The 15,942-nt window shown below is 34.7% G+C and overlaps 2 protein-coding genes across 3 annotated transcripts in view; one reads left to right on the top strand and one right to left on the bottom strand.

The window, feature by feature from the left end:
• Positions 1-15,942, top strand: part of LOC108732453 (UNC93-like protein) — a 266,863-nt gene that overhangs the window by 70,987 nt on the left and 179,934 nt on the right. The window lies entirely within an intron of this gene.
• LOC108732452 (carboxyl-terminal PDZ ligand of neuronal nitric oxide synthase protein) overlaps positions 1-15,942 on the bottom strand; it is a 72,148-nt gene that overhangs the window by 22,390 nt on the left and 33,816 nt on the right. The window contains exons 2-4 of one of the 2 annotated variants that reach the window (XM_018463270.2): positions 13,450-13,521; positions 13,271-13,363; positions 12,782-12,946 (exon numbers count right to left, since the gene is read on the bottom strand). The exons of the other annotated variant lie outside the window; for it this stretch is intronic. Of the exons in view, the coding sequence (XP_018318772.1) occupies positions 12,782-12,946; positions 13,271-13,363; positions 13,450-13,521 (330 nt within the window). The remainder of the gene's footprint in view (positions 1-12,781; positions 12,947-13,270; positions 13,364-13,449; positions 13,522-15,942) is intronic. 2 annotated transcript variants of the gene reach the window in all.

The following is a 15,942-nucleotide window of genomic DNA, read 5'->3' as shown; positions in this document are numbered from 1 at the left end:
CAAAAAAATTGTGGTTGAAACAAGCGAAATGTTTTCATGATGAATGTATAGAGAGTACGTGTCGGTTCAAGACGTTAATTCAGACTCGCCATCAGCTCACATAAGCTCGCCTAAGACTCAGTTTGAAAACATTGTCAAGAGAGGTGTGTGCCGAGCCGCTTGTGTACTGTATTCCTTGTACTCAGCGTATCACGCATATTGGCCAAATCCGTACGTTTGAAGTATAATATATATATTAAGTACTTAGGTTCAATAAGTCTTTTTACTGTGACAAGTCGAATGTTTTCATAATAAATTCATAGAGAGCACGTACCTGCTCAAGGCGCTAATTCAGACTCATCGTTAACTCGTCTGCGACTCATTCTGAAAACATTCTATCTGTTAAAAGAAATGTCGTCGCGCCGACTGCATGGTGCATACCTCACTCTACGCGTAGTTTTATGTATATCATACATCAAATACTAATGCCCAATGAGTTATTTGCTGCAGCAAGCCGAATGTTTTCACGACGAATGCATAGAGAGCATGTACCTGCTCAAGGCGCTAATGCAGACTCGCCATTAGTTCGTATATGCTCACCGACGGCTCATTCTATAAACATTCTGGCTGTTAAAAGACGTGTGGGCTGCACCGCTTGTGTACTACCTACNTCGTGCCGAGTTAGTGTGAACCTTTGCCTGTTACCATACAAAAAATCAGATATTTATCTCGCAGCGTTAAATCACAAGGTTTATAATAGAAGCGCAAATTTTCGGAAAAATTCACAGTAGGCACGAGCGGTCTATTGCGGTCAATCCCCCTAATAAATGACATCGAATCCTTTTCTGTTTACCGATTGCATCCGCGAATAATGGAATAGCCGCGAATACTGGAAGTGGGTTGCAATTTTTTCACCTGTGAATAATGAAAACGCGAATAAGGAAACCGCGAATAAGAAACTTTTACTGTACATTACTTTCTAAGCACCCTTCTTCAGTAAATATTCTTCCCTATGTCATGTATTCCTCAAACATTTAACGAAAACTTTAAACTACGCTGAATCTTCGCTTAATTTAAAGACAGATAATAGGACATAGAAGTACCTACTTACATTTGTAAATTTCTGCGCTATTTCTAGAATCAATTTGGTTGTTCCCGATATTAAAACGAGCAGCTTCTATAATATTTATTATTACGATTGTTGCAAAAATATCTGCTCCAGTTCATTCATGTTATGACAACTCTTTAAATATATTACATGCAACTTTTAGCCAGATAATAGTACCTACTGTCCTAGGAATTTACGCGCGTCAGAAACGTTAAATAGATTGGGCACAAATTGTACTGGGTGATTGATCGAGCGAGTCACCGGCGACCATAAATTATCTCTGTTCATTAGCTAATTTGGAAACGGAAAGCTGGAGGGGAACAAATTTAGAGAGTACGTGTCGGTTCAAGACGTTAATTCAGACTCGCCATCAGCTCACATAAGCTCGCCTAAGACTCAGTTTGAAAACATTGTCAAGAGAGGTGTGTGCCGAGCCGCTTGTGTACTGTATACCTTGTACTCAGCGTATCACGCATATTGGCCAAATCCGTACGTTTGAAGTATAATATATATCAAGTACTTAGGCTGAATAAGTCTTTTTATTGTGACAAGTCGAATGTTTCCATAATGAATTCATAGAGAGCACGTACCTGCTCAATGCGCTCATTCTGACTCGCCGTTAGCTCGTCTGCGACTCATTCTGAAAACATTCTATCTGTTAAAAGAAATGTCGTCGCGCCGACTGCATGGTGCATACCTCACTCTACGCGTAGTTTTATGTATATCATACATCAAATACTAATGCCCAATGAGTTATTTGCTGCAGCAAGCCGAATGTTTTCACGACGAATGCATAGAGAGCATGTACCTGCTCAAGGCGCTAATGCAGACTCGCCATTAGTTCGTATATGCTCACCGACGGCTCATTCTATAAACATTCTGGCTGTTAAAAGACGTGTGGGCTGCACCGCTTGTGTACTACCTACCTTACAAGTACCAGGCACTTCGCCTAAAGTCGTATTTATAATTATGTCGTATGCTCAGCGCACAGGGCTTCACATGAAGACCATCTTGTCCTTCTTAAAAAAAAAATGTCTTAAAAGATGATTTATTTATTTTATTGGAGACCTAACGTATTTATTGTTTAACACTTAAAGCATTTTTTGTGGTTCTATTTCTGGCTAAAAATACAAAGCATTTTAATAATTTTATTAAGCTATCTCTTGTTCTAATGATTTACTGTTTCCAAACTGAGGTATTTCTAAAAAAAGAATACAAATAACAATCATGTTTTTGGGTCCTCTTTTATCCTTACCTAATCTGACAAATAAGTTTTTGGGGTGTTTACATTCTGAATTCCTAATTGAAGTTTTGTATACATATTATAGCTAAGTACTTTACTCTGATATTTACGATTGTATGTACCTACTGTGTCGGATGTTACATGTCTTTCATATGGCTATAATAATAACTATTTTAGTGCAAAATGAGTTCTATAAAACTTTCATTATTGGGACGATGTATCAGTTTGTTTTAATTCTGTTTATGTTGATACTAAAAATACGGTTAATGATGTCTAATTTTAATTGCTAATTGAAATCAAAATAAATCATTACATTCGCCAAGTTCGATCAAATTCTTTAATAGATATGCAAACCTCCCTTTAGATAGATAAATGGTCTTGCCTCCACTAAATTTAATTAATATACCACGGTTTACTTTGCTCTTGATTTATTGTCTTTACAAGAAACGCGTAATAAGGGGTAGAAAAGAAATCGATTTTTAGTTGATACTTTCGAGTCGAATTTGTCCATCAATCAATCAATCAATCAATCAATTAGTGTCACTTTTTAAAGAAAGTAGCTGAGAAATTTTAACAATTGATTCTTCTGCCTGCTATCAATAACTGACGCAGTTACAGTAAAAGCTCTTTATTCGCGGGGTATATGTTCCATAAATATGCCGCGAATACAGAAACCGTGGATATGGAATGGTGATTAGTATGGAATCATAAGGGATACATTCTAAGGTTCCAAAATAAAACCAATATGTATCAAAATAAAATCAATTTATCGGTTCTATATATCATGAGTTTAGTGTTTGCAACAAAGGTTTGAAATTTTGTAGTAAGATAGATAAAGCTTTGTTCTAAAGCCTGTCGAAGGCCATTTTTAATTTGTATTGAAAATGTGTCCTGCAAGAAGCATCAACTTTAAGCACTTGTAAAAGCTTTTAATGACCATATTATTGAAAACTAAAAACGTGCCGAGTTAGTGTGAACCTTTGCCTGTTACCATACAAAAAATCAGATATTTATCTCGCAGCGTTAAATCACAAGGTTTATAATAGAAGCGCAAATTTTCGGAAAAATTCACAGTAGGCACGAGCGGTCTATTGCGGTCAATCCCCCTAATAAATGACATCGAATCCTTTTCTGTTTACCGATTGCATCCGCGAATAATGGAATAGCCGCGAATACTGGAAGTGGGTTGCAATTTTTTCACCTGTGAATAATGAAAACGCGAATAAGGAAACCGCGAATAAGAAACTTTTACTGTACATTACTTTCTAAGCACCCTTCTTCAGTAAATATTCTTCCCTATGTCATGTATTCCTCAAACATTCAACGAAAACTTTAAACTACGCTGAATCTTCGCTTAATTTAAAGACAGATAATAGGACATAGAAGTACCTACTTACATTTGTAAATTTCTGCGCTATTTCTAGAATCAATTTGGTTGTTCCCGATATTAAAACGAGCAGCTTCTATAATATTTATTATTACGATTGTTGCAAAAATATCTGCTCCAGTTCATTCATGTTATGACAACTCTTTAAATATATTACATGCAACTTTTAGCCAGATAATAGTACCTACTGTCCTAGGAATTTACGCGCGTCAGAAACGTTAAATAGATTGGGCACAAATTGTACTGGGTGATTGATCGAGCGAGTCACCGGCGACCATAAATTATCTCTGTTCATTAGCTAATTTGGAAACGGAAAGCTGGAGGGGAACAAATTTAGGAGATTTGACGCCTTTTACGTAAATAAATGTAACATTTTTCGGATTATTAGGTTGATTTACTTAAAACACACAGAACTTTTTTTTTTGGAGTAGGTAAAGAAATGTTTGGTTCTAAACTGACTTTTATTTTTTAACATCAGCTTTATTCTTTATTGTTCCTTACTCATTTACTTGTTATTTTCGCCTCTTCCATATCTATTCACATTTTTTTCTTTTCCTTTTCCTTTTTTCCCAATTCTACATATACAGGCTGTTTCTGAAATAAGAACCAAGCTCTGAAGGGCGTTAATAAAGCAGCGTCAAGAAGTTGCGATGCGAAGCCGGCCCTGGCCGTGAATTATTAGCAACGTATAGAGAAATAGCGATAACAACTAAGCAGGGACCTTCATCAATGACAAATGTGGAACGACGAATAAACAGTTTACAACGTTAATAGAACAAAGAACTTCTGCTACTCTCTACTCGATCACACTTTATCTAATCAAACAAATAATAAATAATACATGAGTACTGGTTTTCACATTTTTATGTTTCTTTCTTCTGTTCTGTTGAACTCCATTTACTTCCCTCTTTCCCATACTATCTATACAGGCTGTTTTTGAAATAAGTAGCAAGCTCTGGAGGGCGTCAATAAAGCAGCGCCAAGAAGTTGCGATACAAAGCCGGCCCTGGCCGTGAATTATTAGCAACGTATAGAGAAATAGCGATAACAACTAAGCAAAGACCTTCATCGATGACAAATTTAACAATGACAGTTGTGGAACGACGAATANAGTACCTACTGTCCTAGGAATTTACGCGCGTCAGAAACGTTAAATAGATTGGGCACAAATTGTACTGGGTGATTGATCGAGCGAGTCACCGGCGACCATAAATTATCTCTGTTCATTAGCTAATTTGGAAACGGAAAGCTGGAGGGGAACAAATTTAGGAGATTTGACGCCTTTTACGTAAATAAATGTAACATTTTTCGGATTATTAGGTTGATTTACTTAAAACACACAGAACTTTTTTTTTTGGAGTAGGTAAAGAAATGTTTGGTTCTAAACTGACTTTTATTTTTTAACATCAGCTTTATTCTTTATTGTTCCTTACTCATTTACTTGTTATTTTCGCCTCTTCCATATCTATTCACATTTTTTTCTTTTCCTTTTCCTTTTTTCCCAATTCTACATATACAGGCTGTTTCTGAAATAAGAACCAAGCTCTGAAGGGCGTTAATAAAGCAGCGTCAAGAAGTTGCGATGCGAAGCCGGCCCTGGCCGTGAATTATTAGCAACGTATAGAGAAATAGCGATAACAACTAAGCAGGGACCTTCATCAATGACAAATGTGGAACGACGAATAAACAGTTTACAACGTTAATAGAACAAAGAACTTCTGCTACTCTCTACTCAATCACAGTTTATTTAATCAAACAAATAATAAACAATACATGAGTACTAGTTTTCACATTTTTATGTTTCTTTCTTCTGTTCTGTTGAACTCCATTTACTTCCCTCTTTCCCATACTTTTATTATATTCTAGAACTTTGATGTCCCGATTGCAATCATATTCTATTCTTTTCTTTGAATGCCTCACACCAATCTAATTCATTATTTCATCCACATATTTAATCTTCGTACACATTCTGTCTTTGTGACAATGAAACCCTCAGTTTTTTATTAAAATAACCCCCTAATTGGTCGGAGGTAGCTACTTACAAATTCTGTTAAAGGTTCATAAAACAATAACCAATTTCGGTGGATTTCTAGTTTACGATACCATGTCTGAAGTTAGCTTGGCAGTATGTATTGCAATGTTTGTAGGCAACTTCAAGGGGGATAGGGTCGGTGGCTGCACTGTTACCACTAACTCAGTTGATAAATTAAAAAGTTTTCGTTCTTGGTGGTAACTCTCTTCTCAAACAGTTAATATCAAATAAATAATTAAACGTATACTTCATATTTATGTATCATCTGTGAAATGCCAATACTTAAATGCATTCCTTTAGCTAACTAATTGTCACATAATTATTTTCTAATAATTACATACGTAGCTACAGAAAAGGCAAGTATTTATAATATTCGAAAATTTTACTCAAGTCTCAATGAACCTGATGAAATATTGTCTGAAGATAATTTTACAATTAGTTATAATTATGTCTGGCAGCGATATGTTAAGGGATTATACACATTATCCTCTGTATTGTAATTATTTTTGATTATTGTTATCATTTTTCTAATCCTTCATGGGGTGTAACAGACAGATCACGGATTTTTGAACTCTGAAATTACTTCCATTGAGTATAGTAACCTATAGCAAAATTCTTTAGGATCATTAGGTACTTATAATAGGTAATTATTCGGATGTCCGATCGCATGCTTTGAAATTATTCCAAATGTTAATTATAAATATACTTATTCTGCTGAAGTTTTGTTGAGTGACTACAGTATTTAAAATTGACAAAAGCTACTCGCCCTGTGTGAGGGTACACGTTAGAGACAATGCAAATAAATTAATAATAATAAGTGTGGTGGCCTAAATATTTATTTTTATATCCGTTATTCGATAATAATGGAAAAACTAGGTCGTAGCAACCATGAACGCGGTGTCTATTTTGCCGACGACGCGCAAAAAATAGCACGAAAATGTACCAATTCGACACCTTAGTAATTGCACAACGCTGTTATAAAAAGAACAGATCACCAAATGCTAAAGATATTGAAACATTTATAAATAAATACATGTGTTCTGCCGCGCTAATTGTGTCTAAAATTAGAGCACGAAATCTATTTGGGGATTTCGAGTGCGATTTTCCTTATCCTCGAACTTTAGTCTATTTTTTTTAGTTATTAATATATTGTTTTGAATCGCATACATCTCAATTTAGTTAGCATTTGTAACTCCGGTAAGAAATGTTTTGTTCAATTTGGGATTAAATATATAAAGTATGATTTTTCATTTACTTGCTGCCTATTTATATACTCACCTAGCGTTTACCCGCGGCTTCATTCGCGTTAATGTCCTAAATACGTGTCAAAGATCGTCGACGACCACATAAAACTAATTTTTCTATCCCTCAGGAACAGTATTCTTTTTCTGGATAAAAAGTACCCTATGTCCTTTTCTGTACACCTGATAATGTGTGTGGAAAATTTCATGATGATTGGCTTAGTAATTAACGCGTGAAATGGTAACAAACAAACAAGTAAACTCGCATTTGCATTTACCTACATTATTATAGTTAGGACTATTAGGATAGCAATTCGAAGATAGTATTTGCGTAAGCCGGACATACATGAACCGTATATCAGGCAGTCTTTATGTTTTTATATTTCGAAAATCAAAGTAGAAGTGCTAACTTTGAGTCATTAATATAATAATTAGTTTTAAGGAAGTTTTGTGTACGAACAATCTAAGATTTTTCCTCAGAAGTCTTTTAATAACTGTACTTGCGATACAACATAAGAAGACATAAATACAGTGCTTATGAGTACTAAAATACAAAAGAAATACAACACGGAGCAGCTGATTGACTACGGCGTTGCAATGTCTTGCTTCCTCGTCATCCTATCAGGGCCGGACTGACTCTTGCCTGTACTTCTAAACATGTTTTTTTGCAAACTGTGGAACTTTCGGAACATTTAATTAACTAGTAGTGCCCTATCACCTTCTGCAAACTTTCTACATACTTCAGAAAAACCCTGTATATAAGTACTTTTAAATTCTTCTACTATTTTAGTATGTTTTCATATCTTGCTGAGGTTTGGCGAGGCAGGAGTCGTAAAAAAAAAATGATATTCACATTTCGGGTCCGAGGCACGGCCAACTGCATAGTCTTGGTGCCTAATGTTCTGGTTCATAGTTCTAGTTTTCACATTTTTATGGTTTCTTCTTCTAGTTTTAATTTTTTGTATATGAACAATATAAGATTATTTCCCAAAAGTTTTTTAATAACTGTATTTGCGAAACAACATAAGACGCAATTACAATACTTAACTGGAATTAAATTCGGTACATAAAATAGCCAAAATTCCATAAAAAACATTGTAAAGGCGGTAAAGCGCTTTTCGTATTACCACTCGAAGGATAATAACGTATTTTAAACTCGGAACCGGAGAAGAAAAATACTCGGACGTCTAAATGCCTCATAAATAGTTTTGTAGTTATTGGTTTTCCAACAATAAGTAGATGTAATGAACATTAAATGGACTTTTGTTTTTGCAGTTGTTAAATAAATCAAGTGAGCTTTATTGATTTCCCCATTTTCCACTTTACATATCTAAAGAAGTTTATAAAAGTCCTTCTATATTTACGTTTCTCAATGCAACGCCAAATGTAAAATTTTGTTTCTTCTTTGCCATAAAACGTAATTCACATGACAGAACCGGTCAAATTAGAGAAAATAAAAACGACGGTGTCCTTTAATAAACATGGGTTATGCCCTGTCAGGTTACACAAATATGTATTAGCGTAAGCACATGTCTCATTTTGTTTCTTATTTTCAGTAAAAGGTAATTCACAAAGTAGAACCAATCGAAATTAAGATAATAAAGAAGACAGTGTCTTACAATACATATAGGTTAGATTATGTTAGTTAAGTATACTTAAACAGTTCAATGTTAATACATTAATTTCTGTAAGCATTTATTATAGATTTATTGCGGTTTCTATTCATTATCATCACAAGATCGTCAGTCCTAAAATTGGTTGGACACGCACCTCCGCTGGAACTAGAACAACCCAGATCCTTAACTATTTGCTAACAGTAATCTAATCTAGGTCTACCTCTACCCCTGTCTAATATGTCTCTGACTAGACCTTCATGCCTGAGAAGGTGTCCTAATAACCTACCCCGCTTATTTCTTATTGACTTCCATAGAGTCCTCTGTTCTACTATTCTTTCTAATACCTCTTTATTTCTAACCTTCTGTATCCACAGAAACCCAATGATTCACCTGTAATACCACATTTGGAAAGCTTCTAACCTTTTCTATTCCGCCGCGCATACTGACCGTGTTTCGCACCCATACACCTTTAACGACCGTTCGCGAGCATAGAATGACTTCTTGTTATTGAAGACGACGCGACTCTGCGCTATTCTCTGCTTTATATCCGTACTACTCCTTCCGTCCTGACTTATCTAACTTCCAAGATACCTAATTTTTCATTAATAATTTTAAATTATCATTTTAAGAAATGAATATAGAATGATTGCTTTTTTTTTTAACCATCTCTTTATCATCTGTCACTGTTTCTAATCATTAAATTGTTAACTTTTCTTGGTTCCATTTAAATGTACACTAAATATCCGGATTTAATCCGATCTTTCAATGAAATAATTTCTTACACTTGTGTTTCTACGAACATCTTAATTTACATTAAAGTCGATTATTTTTGTGTTACAGGTAAACTTCTGATGTGGCCAGAATTAAACGACAATGATAGATTTTTAATTTTGGAAGACGTTTAAACGTTCAGGGTCTTCCGATATTATACTGTTGGTATATATTTCTGTCAGGTATGTGGTAATTTTAGTTCAATCTGTCTTTAAATATACATTTCTATTGGTGCAGATGCAAACAAGAATTTTACAGATACATCGGCTAGAAATATGTTTCTTTAGCATTGTAGTTGTGATTCTGCCGTAATTATTACGAAATAAGAAGGTGAAAATCCTATTCAATATGTATTTGTTACCGCAAAAGAAGGACGCGGCGGCCATCATGCGGTAGGCGGTATGTTTTTAGAATGAGTCGTGAGCGAGTACGCGTGAGCTCAAAGTTGCTACCATTATCTAATGTACTAATAATAATGCCTACTTGCATGTCATTCATTTTCATGTCTAGAAATAATGCAAATAATAATCTCAAATGTTATTTTACACGTACCTACTTTACGCTATAATCTGGTAAATCCGATAAACAATATACATTATTGTCAATGTATTGACTAATTGTCATGGCACCTTGGAAAGTTTTAAATACCTATGAAAAGGATTTCAAGAAAATTTTACTTTTAAACATTTTACATTTTTAGTGTTGGTTAATGCCTACTACTGAGTTAAGCCAGCTGTAACCTTTTTAATCCTTAAAGGAATTGATTAGACGCCTCGTATAAATATAGCTAATTAGTTTCAATTGCGCTAACGAATTCGTTCACGGTATTTGTAGTTTGTACGTAGAAGCTAGATGAAATTACACATTTGAAACAACCGCTATGTCATTAAAGAAATTCAGATGAAGGTTTTATCTGCCACTCTTTAATAAAGGAATAAGTATCTAACAAATAAGAGATGATCGTCTTAATTTTCACTTGGGAAATGTGTTTCCAACACTTCTTTGTCTCATTATCGACTTTATTATTCTCTATAGTTTTTCTTTAAGTAAAAAACTAGTCGTTGATATACCTATGATAGAATTGGGAACATTTGACCACTAAGTTAGACTTTCCCCGGATTTGGATGTTTAATCTTAATTATATAAGACAGTGGCGGCTCGCGAAAGTGCTGTGCTACATGTGGGTAAGATGTTTTGACTATCTTTCGTAATAAAATTCAATTCTGATAATACTCATTTTTTATTTATTATTCATGACACCATCCGGAAAATCTAAATCGATATTGAGGCTAACCCAAAGTGTCTGGCTCGTAATTTACATAAATATAACCTGCCTGTGCTATCAGTAGACGGTAGGAAGTCATTACCAGGCGCATATTTTCATTATCAATTTCATTCAAATGGCTAATGTTTAGTATCATCGGAAATCGTCGCAGACGGTACCTATAAAATTAATGAAAGCAATTTGAAACCGATTAAAAACGGTACTACGTCTCACCTATAATCCTTACTTATTCCGGGATTCATAATATTTTAAGAAAAGGTCAGCAGCGTTCGAAATAGGAATAGGAGAATAGAGGACTCTATGGAAGTTAATAACAAATAGGCGAGATAGGTTGGCAGAACACTTTCTCAGGCATAAAGGTCTAGTTAGAGACATATTAGAGGCAGAAACAGGAGGTAAGGGGAGTAGATTAGATTACTGTTCAGAAATAGTTAAGGATGTGGGATGTTCTACTTTTAGGTAATTGCGATGATTTGCTCAGGATATAGGAGAGACTGGAGGTGCGCAAACTGTTTCAGTTCTCGTAGTGCAGCTGTGCTATATCCTTTAAACATTTTTACCTATTGTTCGTTAAAAATATCAGAATCTGATTAAATTATGTACTATATCCACACTCTTTCAATTGGCGTAATAACGCGCACTTTAAATCCAGAAGTAATTTATTTTCTGGCAAAGTTCGCCTTTTGAATTTATTGTGCCGCTTTTCCAAGAAAATACCTACCAACATTATTGCGTAAACATATAAAAATGGTATATTAAGCGGACAGTATATATAATTCATTATTTTTTTTCTGCTGCCGATCTCTTGGCACTGGACTCCAATTTATAGCGTCACCGTTCGCATACATCGTACATTGCTTGCCGAATCGCGAATGTGTGACGTCATTTTTCACTGATACGTCTAAAATAAGTGGCATCTTGTCTTAATATAAATACACCATTGTTTTGTACAGTTCGTCACAAAAACAGAGGTTCCTATACAAATGAGATTTCAAAATTCCACCCCTACCTATAAGAAGGAAATGGGGGTTAAAAATTTAATTCTTACATTATCAGTAAAATTATAAATCATTTAAAGGGTTAAGTACTACTAAGGGCTTAGTTTACGTTGTGGTGGTTTTAAGTGTTGTACTACTGGCAAAGGTACATGCCGTCCAAAGGACTTTCTCTTTGGGTGTTTCATTCCCACCAGGCAGTAATGCTGGTGGGCGGGCAGTCCCTCCGAATTATGCCGGAAGGTAGGGCGGAAGGCCCACTTCAGCCTGCTTTCAGGAATCGTAGAAATGGGCAGGTGGTGGTTCGGCTCAGAATGTTGAGACGGACGAAATGAAGACAGAAGAGAATGAAAGATTATCTGTGGAATATTATTGACTCAGCATTTGCCTAAGTGATCCAAGGAAACCACAGAAAAACTTGGACCAATGCAGACGGACCCGGAATCGAACTGGCGTCCTTCCGAATGCTAAGCAATGATCTAAACCTCCGGGCCATGCCGTTCAGTTGTCCAAAGGATCCCGCTAGATCCTTACGGAAAATGGTCGCCTGTGAAACTCTTTGATGTTTTGGATTCCGGTGGTTCTCTACTTGAGGTGAGTTTTTACGACTTTGAGACTTAATCTATACGTCAAGGACTACCATATTCAAAATTTTAATGAGTTTGACAGAGTCATTTTTATAAGGATCTTGCGTGATCGTTTGGACAGTTTCCGCTTAGTAGGAAATATTGTAGATTAAAAGCTTTTTTTGTAATAAATGCAAGAGAAACTGATTCATTCTCGTGACAGACTGTATATTTGTTTTGGTAAATTATTTACATTCCTATTGTACTTCCGCCAAAATCATGTCAATCAGAAGCTGTAACATTTCCAAATGTTTCGGTAATTATCCTTTTCTGAAACTGGAATATACTTCGGTGGTTTCATCAAAACGCAGTGTCTGTTATTCTTTAATTTTTATTAAGTAAATGTTAAGTTAGATTGATTGATTTTGAACTACATTGATTGTCAAAACATTTTCGGGCTGGTTTTTTTATTGTGTGGGTACATTTTAATTTACATTCCCTACCTGTTTTAGTATATTTATAATTATAATTAGTAATTGTTTTTGAAAAATGACTTACTTTTTTGTTGGACTTAAAAACAGCACACTTGAAAACGTTGGAATGTCCATCTCTGGCAATGTAACTAAATATTTTAAGGTCTTGCGAGTCGTGCGACACGTAAAAAATGCGATATATTGGATGAGCCAACAAGATAGGTGACGATTCTTCTAAATAATGTTTTCGCTGAAAACAATAACATTATTTTAACAGACGACCAATTAAATATTAACAATTTGGTTTAAGTAGAATTTGCTATTTATCTCAAAACGTTTGCAAAATCCATAAGAACGAAAATTGCTTGTGTCTTTTAAGAATGTTAAATTGATTAGTAAAACACAGAAAATTGCCAAACTAAATCAGGATAACTGTAACACTAAGAAAATAGAAGAAACTGAGACATCGGAAAATCGGGAAATTGGAAAAACTGGAGACATCAAAAGAAAAGTAAAAAATATTGGAAAATCGCACATTTTGTGTTTGAATTAATACGTAAATGCTTAAACTTACTTTTCTTTTTTTTCTAAGCGTAACTTTAACTCCGTCGATTGAAACTTCTACTGTCACCTTTTTCTTTTTGACCCCGTTGGCTTTGAACTCGTACTGAAAGAAAGAATGAGTCAATAAATACAACAAATGAAATTCAGCTTTTAAAAAATAATAATCAAACTGATTTTATTTGTACATACCCTAATTTTTCGCATAGCTGCAACAATTTCAACCCTGTTTTTTGGTCTTGGTATGTCCAATGATCCAATGTACTGGAAAGAAAGAAACAAATGTGCATAAAGAAACCGTTTTATACTATTCAAAACTTTTTTGTGAGGCGTATTTTTCAGCTCAAAATGGAGTAACAAATTTAAGTACCTAAGAACATCACGGATAATGACGTTGTAAATCATTTTAAACTTCCTGGGGTTGTATATCAGTTAGAAGATGAAGATGCTAAAGTAAAGTTCGTAATGGGACAATTTAAACTGACAAAAAAAATATGCGTCTACTTATTAGGTAAGCAGTAGACTGAAGTCCTTTAGAAATTAATTAAATTCTAATTCTGTCTCTGCAATACTCAATTGTTTTTTCGAAATTTTAATTTCTCTCCTGGACTAAGGGAGTATTACTATTGGAAGCGTGCTTAAAAGTATAGGTAACCTCTTGGCATTTTCTATTATTTCACCTAAGTCTTGCCTCCCAAATAGACATCGTATAAAATAAGTAACTCAAAACGTTTGCCATATTTTTGTCTTTCTTTGAATTGATTTAATAAGTTGTGCGTCTTTATATTATTCAATATTCTTTTCAAAGAATTTTGAGAACTCATACTTGATGAAATACAATAAAGTAAATAAGTTAAAAATAAATGACAATTTGAAAGGTTTTCTGGCACTAACGTGTTGTAAAACTATTAATCAATGATATTTTTTTACATTCTGTCAGTGTAGGTCGGTATCAAGTAATATACTTATCTCTTAATTTTTAGACTTGTTTGTTTTGGCTCTTAACAATTTTGACTTTAACTTCGCCTCTGGTAAGTAAAAACATGTTAAGTCGCAGTAGCCACGTACCTCTATTGAAGTGGCAGGTAGAAAATCGCAAAAAAGAGCAGGGTTTTCACTTCCCATCACAATGTATTCAAAAGGACTTTTTGTAAGGACTCGAAAGTTAAGGAAACGTTTTTTTAACATAGGTACTGTGAAAGCCGCTTCAATTTCCAACGCGACAAGATTAGATTTTGTTTGAAAACATAAAATGTAGAATGTTTTCGACGAAATTTAAAAAAGGTACAAAATACAACATCGTTCCAATTAACAGCGAATCAATCAAAATGTCGAAATTATTTAGTGTAAACAATTAACTGTGTATGTCTAGAAGAGCCAACTTTTTGTCAAATAAATCTCTCAACGCCGAAAAGTTGTGTCAGTCACTCGTTTCGATTCTGTTCAACTGAATTTTTCGGGTGTTTGACATATATATATATACAATCGAATAACTACAACAGTATTTACGTTACGTTTATTCAAAACATGACCTTTGTGTTATGTTTCTGTTCGAAAATGATCTATACCTACTGTATGAAGCGTATGCCTGAGGCGGCGATCGATACCGCAGTACATTCGCATCTTTAAGGGTCATTTATATACGCGGCGGCAGAAAAAGGAATTTTACAAGAAGTTTTCCGAAAGCATCAGGAATATTTAGTAAAGGTGTTATCTTTTCGACGTTTCTGTTGTTATCCAGATTGTTGTTATATTCTTTCACAGAAGCGGAAAAGGCAATCTTTGTTAGTAATTAGAAATTTAGTGTACAAATCCTAGACTAACTAACTAACTACGAAATGAGTTTGTAAATGAAAGAACAAAAGACGAATATAATATCCTTGTAATCTTAAGCGTAATGCCTAAGCATTCTTGTTGGCATTATATTATTATTACTGTACTTCCTACAATTAATGCATGTAACTTTGGATGACGTTGAGCAGCACTTTATCTTCGGGTCAATGCCCAACGGCTGTGGGGAACTCTGTGTACGGATCGTCTATCTATCTGTTTGTTATATAGCTGCGGAGATTTTTTGATATTCATCTAATAAGCCATACTACAGTACTACAGTTTTAAGGAACGTTGCTGTTAAATCCTTTGGTAAATATTTAGTGGTTTCTGGTAAAAAAACTACAACTACAGTTTATTCCTGTAATTCACTAGATTGAAATTAGTAGTACACCTTCAGTTTGGTTCATAGCTTTTACAGGCAAATAGGAACAAATGCTAACAGTCTTTGAAATGTAAACGCCTCTACAGGTCTGACGAAGGAAGCTGGCGAGCGGTCGCGCAGGTACTTGCCCATTTATGACCTATTTGGGTAAGTCACTTGGAACCGATACACAAATAAGGTTTCGGTAGGCGCAAATTATAGTATTAATACAGATAGGACAGTAGCGTACTAGAAAATAATGTAAAAACATGACTTATCAAACAGAAAAAATTAACCTATTGCTTTTGTTTTATAGTTAGTTTTCACATTCACTCTCATCATGGGAATCATTATCACTGTCACCAACATCAACAATCAGTTCTTTTGTTTGTCTGTCTATTACTTGCTCACTGATCCCTATTTTTAAAGATTTAATCTACGCCCTTGATAGGAATACTGAAGAATGAGGGCTGCAATCTTTATACCTAAAA

Source organism: Agrilus planipennis, unplaced genomic scaffold, assembly GCF_000699045.2.
Source record: "Agrilus planipennis isolate EAB-ADULT unplaced genomic scaffold, Apla_2.0 scaffold10, whole genome shotgun sequence".
NCBI classification, from domain to species: Eukaryota; Metazoa; Arthropoda; class Insecta; order Coleoptera; family Buprestidae; genus Agrilus; species Agrilus planipennis.
The sequence above is the reverse complement of the archived record's forward strand: the minus strand, read 5'-3'. Positions and strand labels throughout refer to the sequence as shown.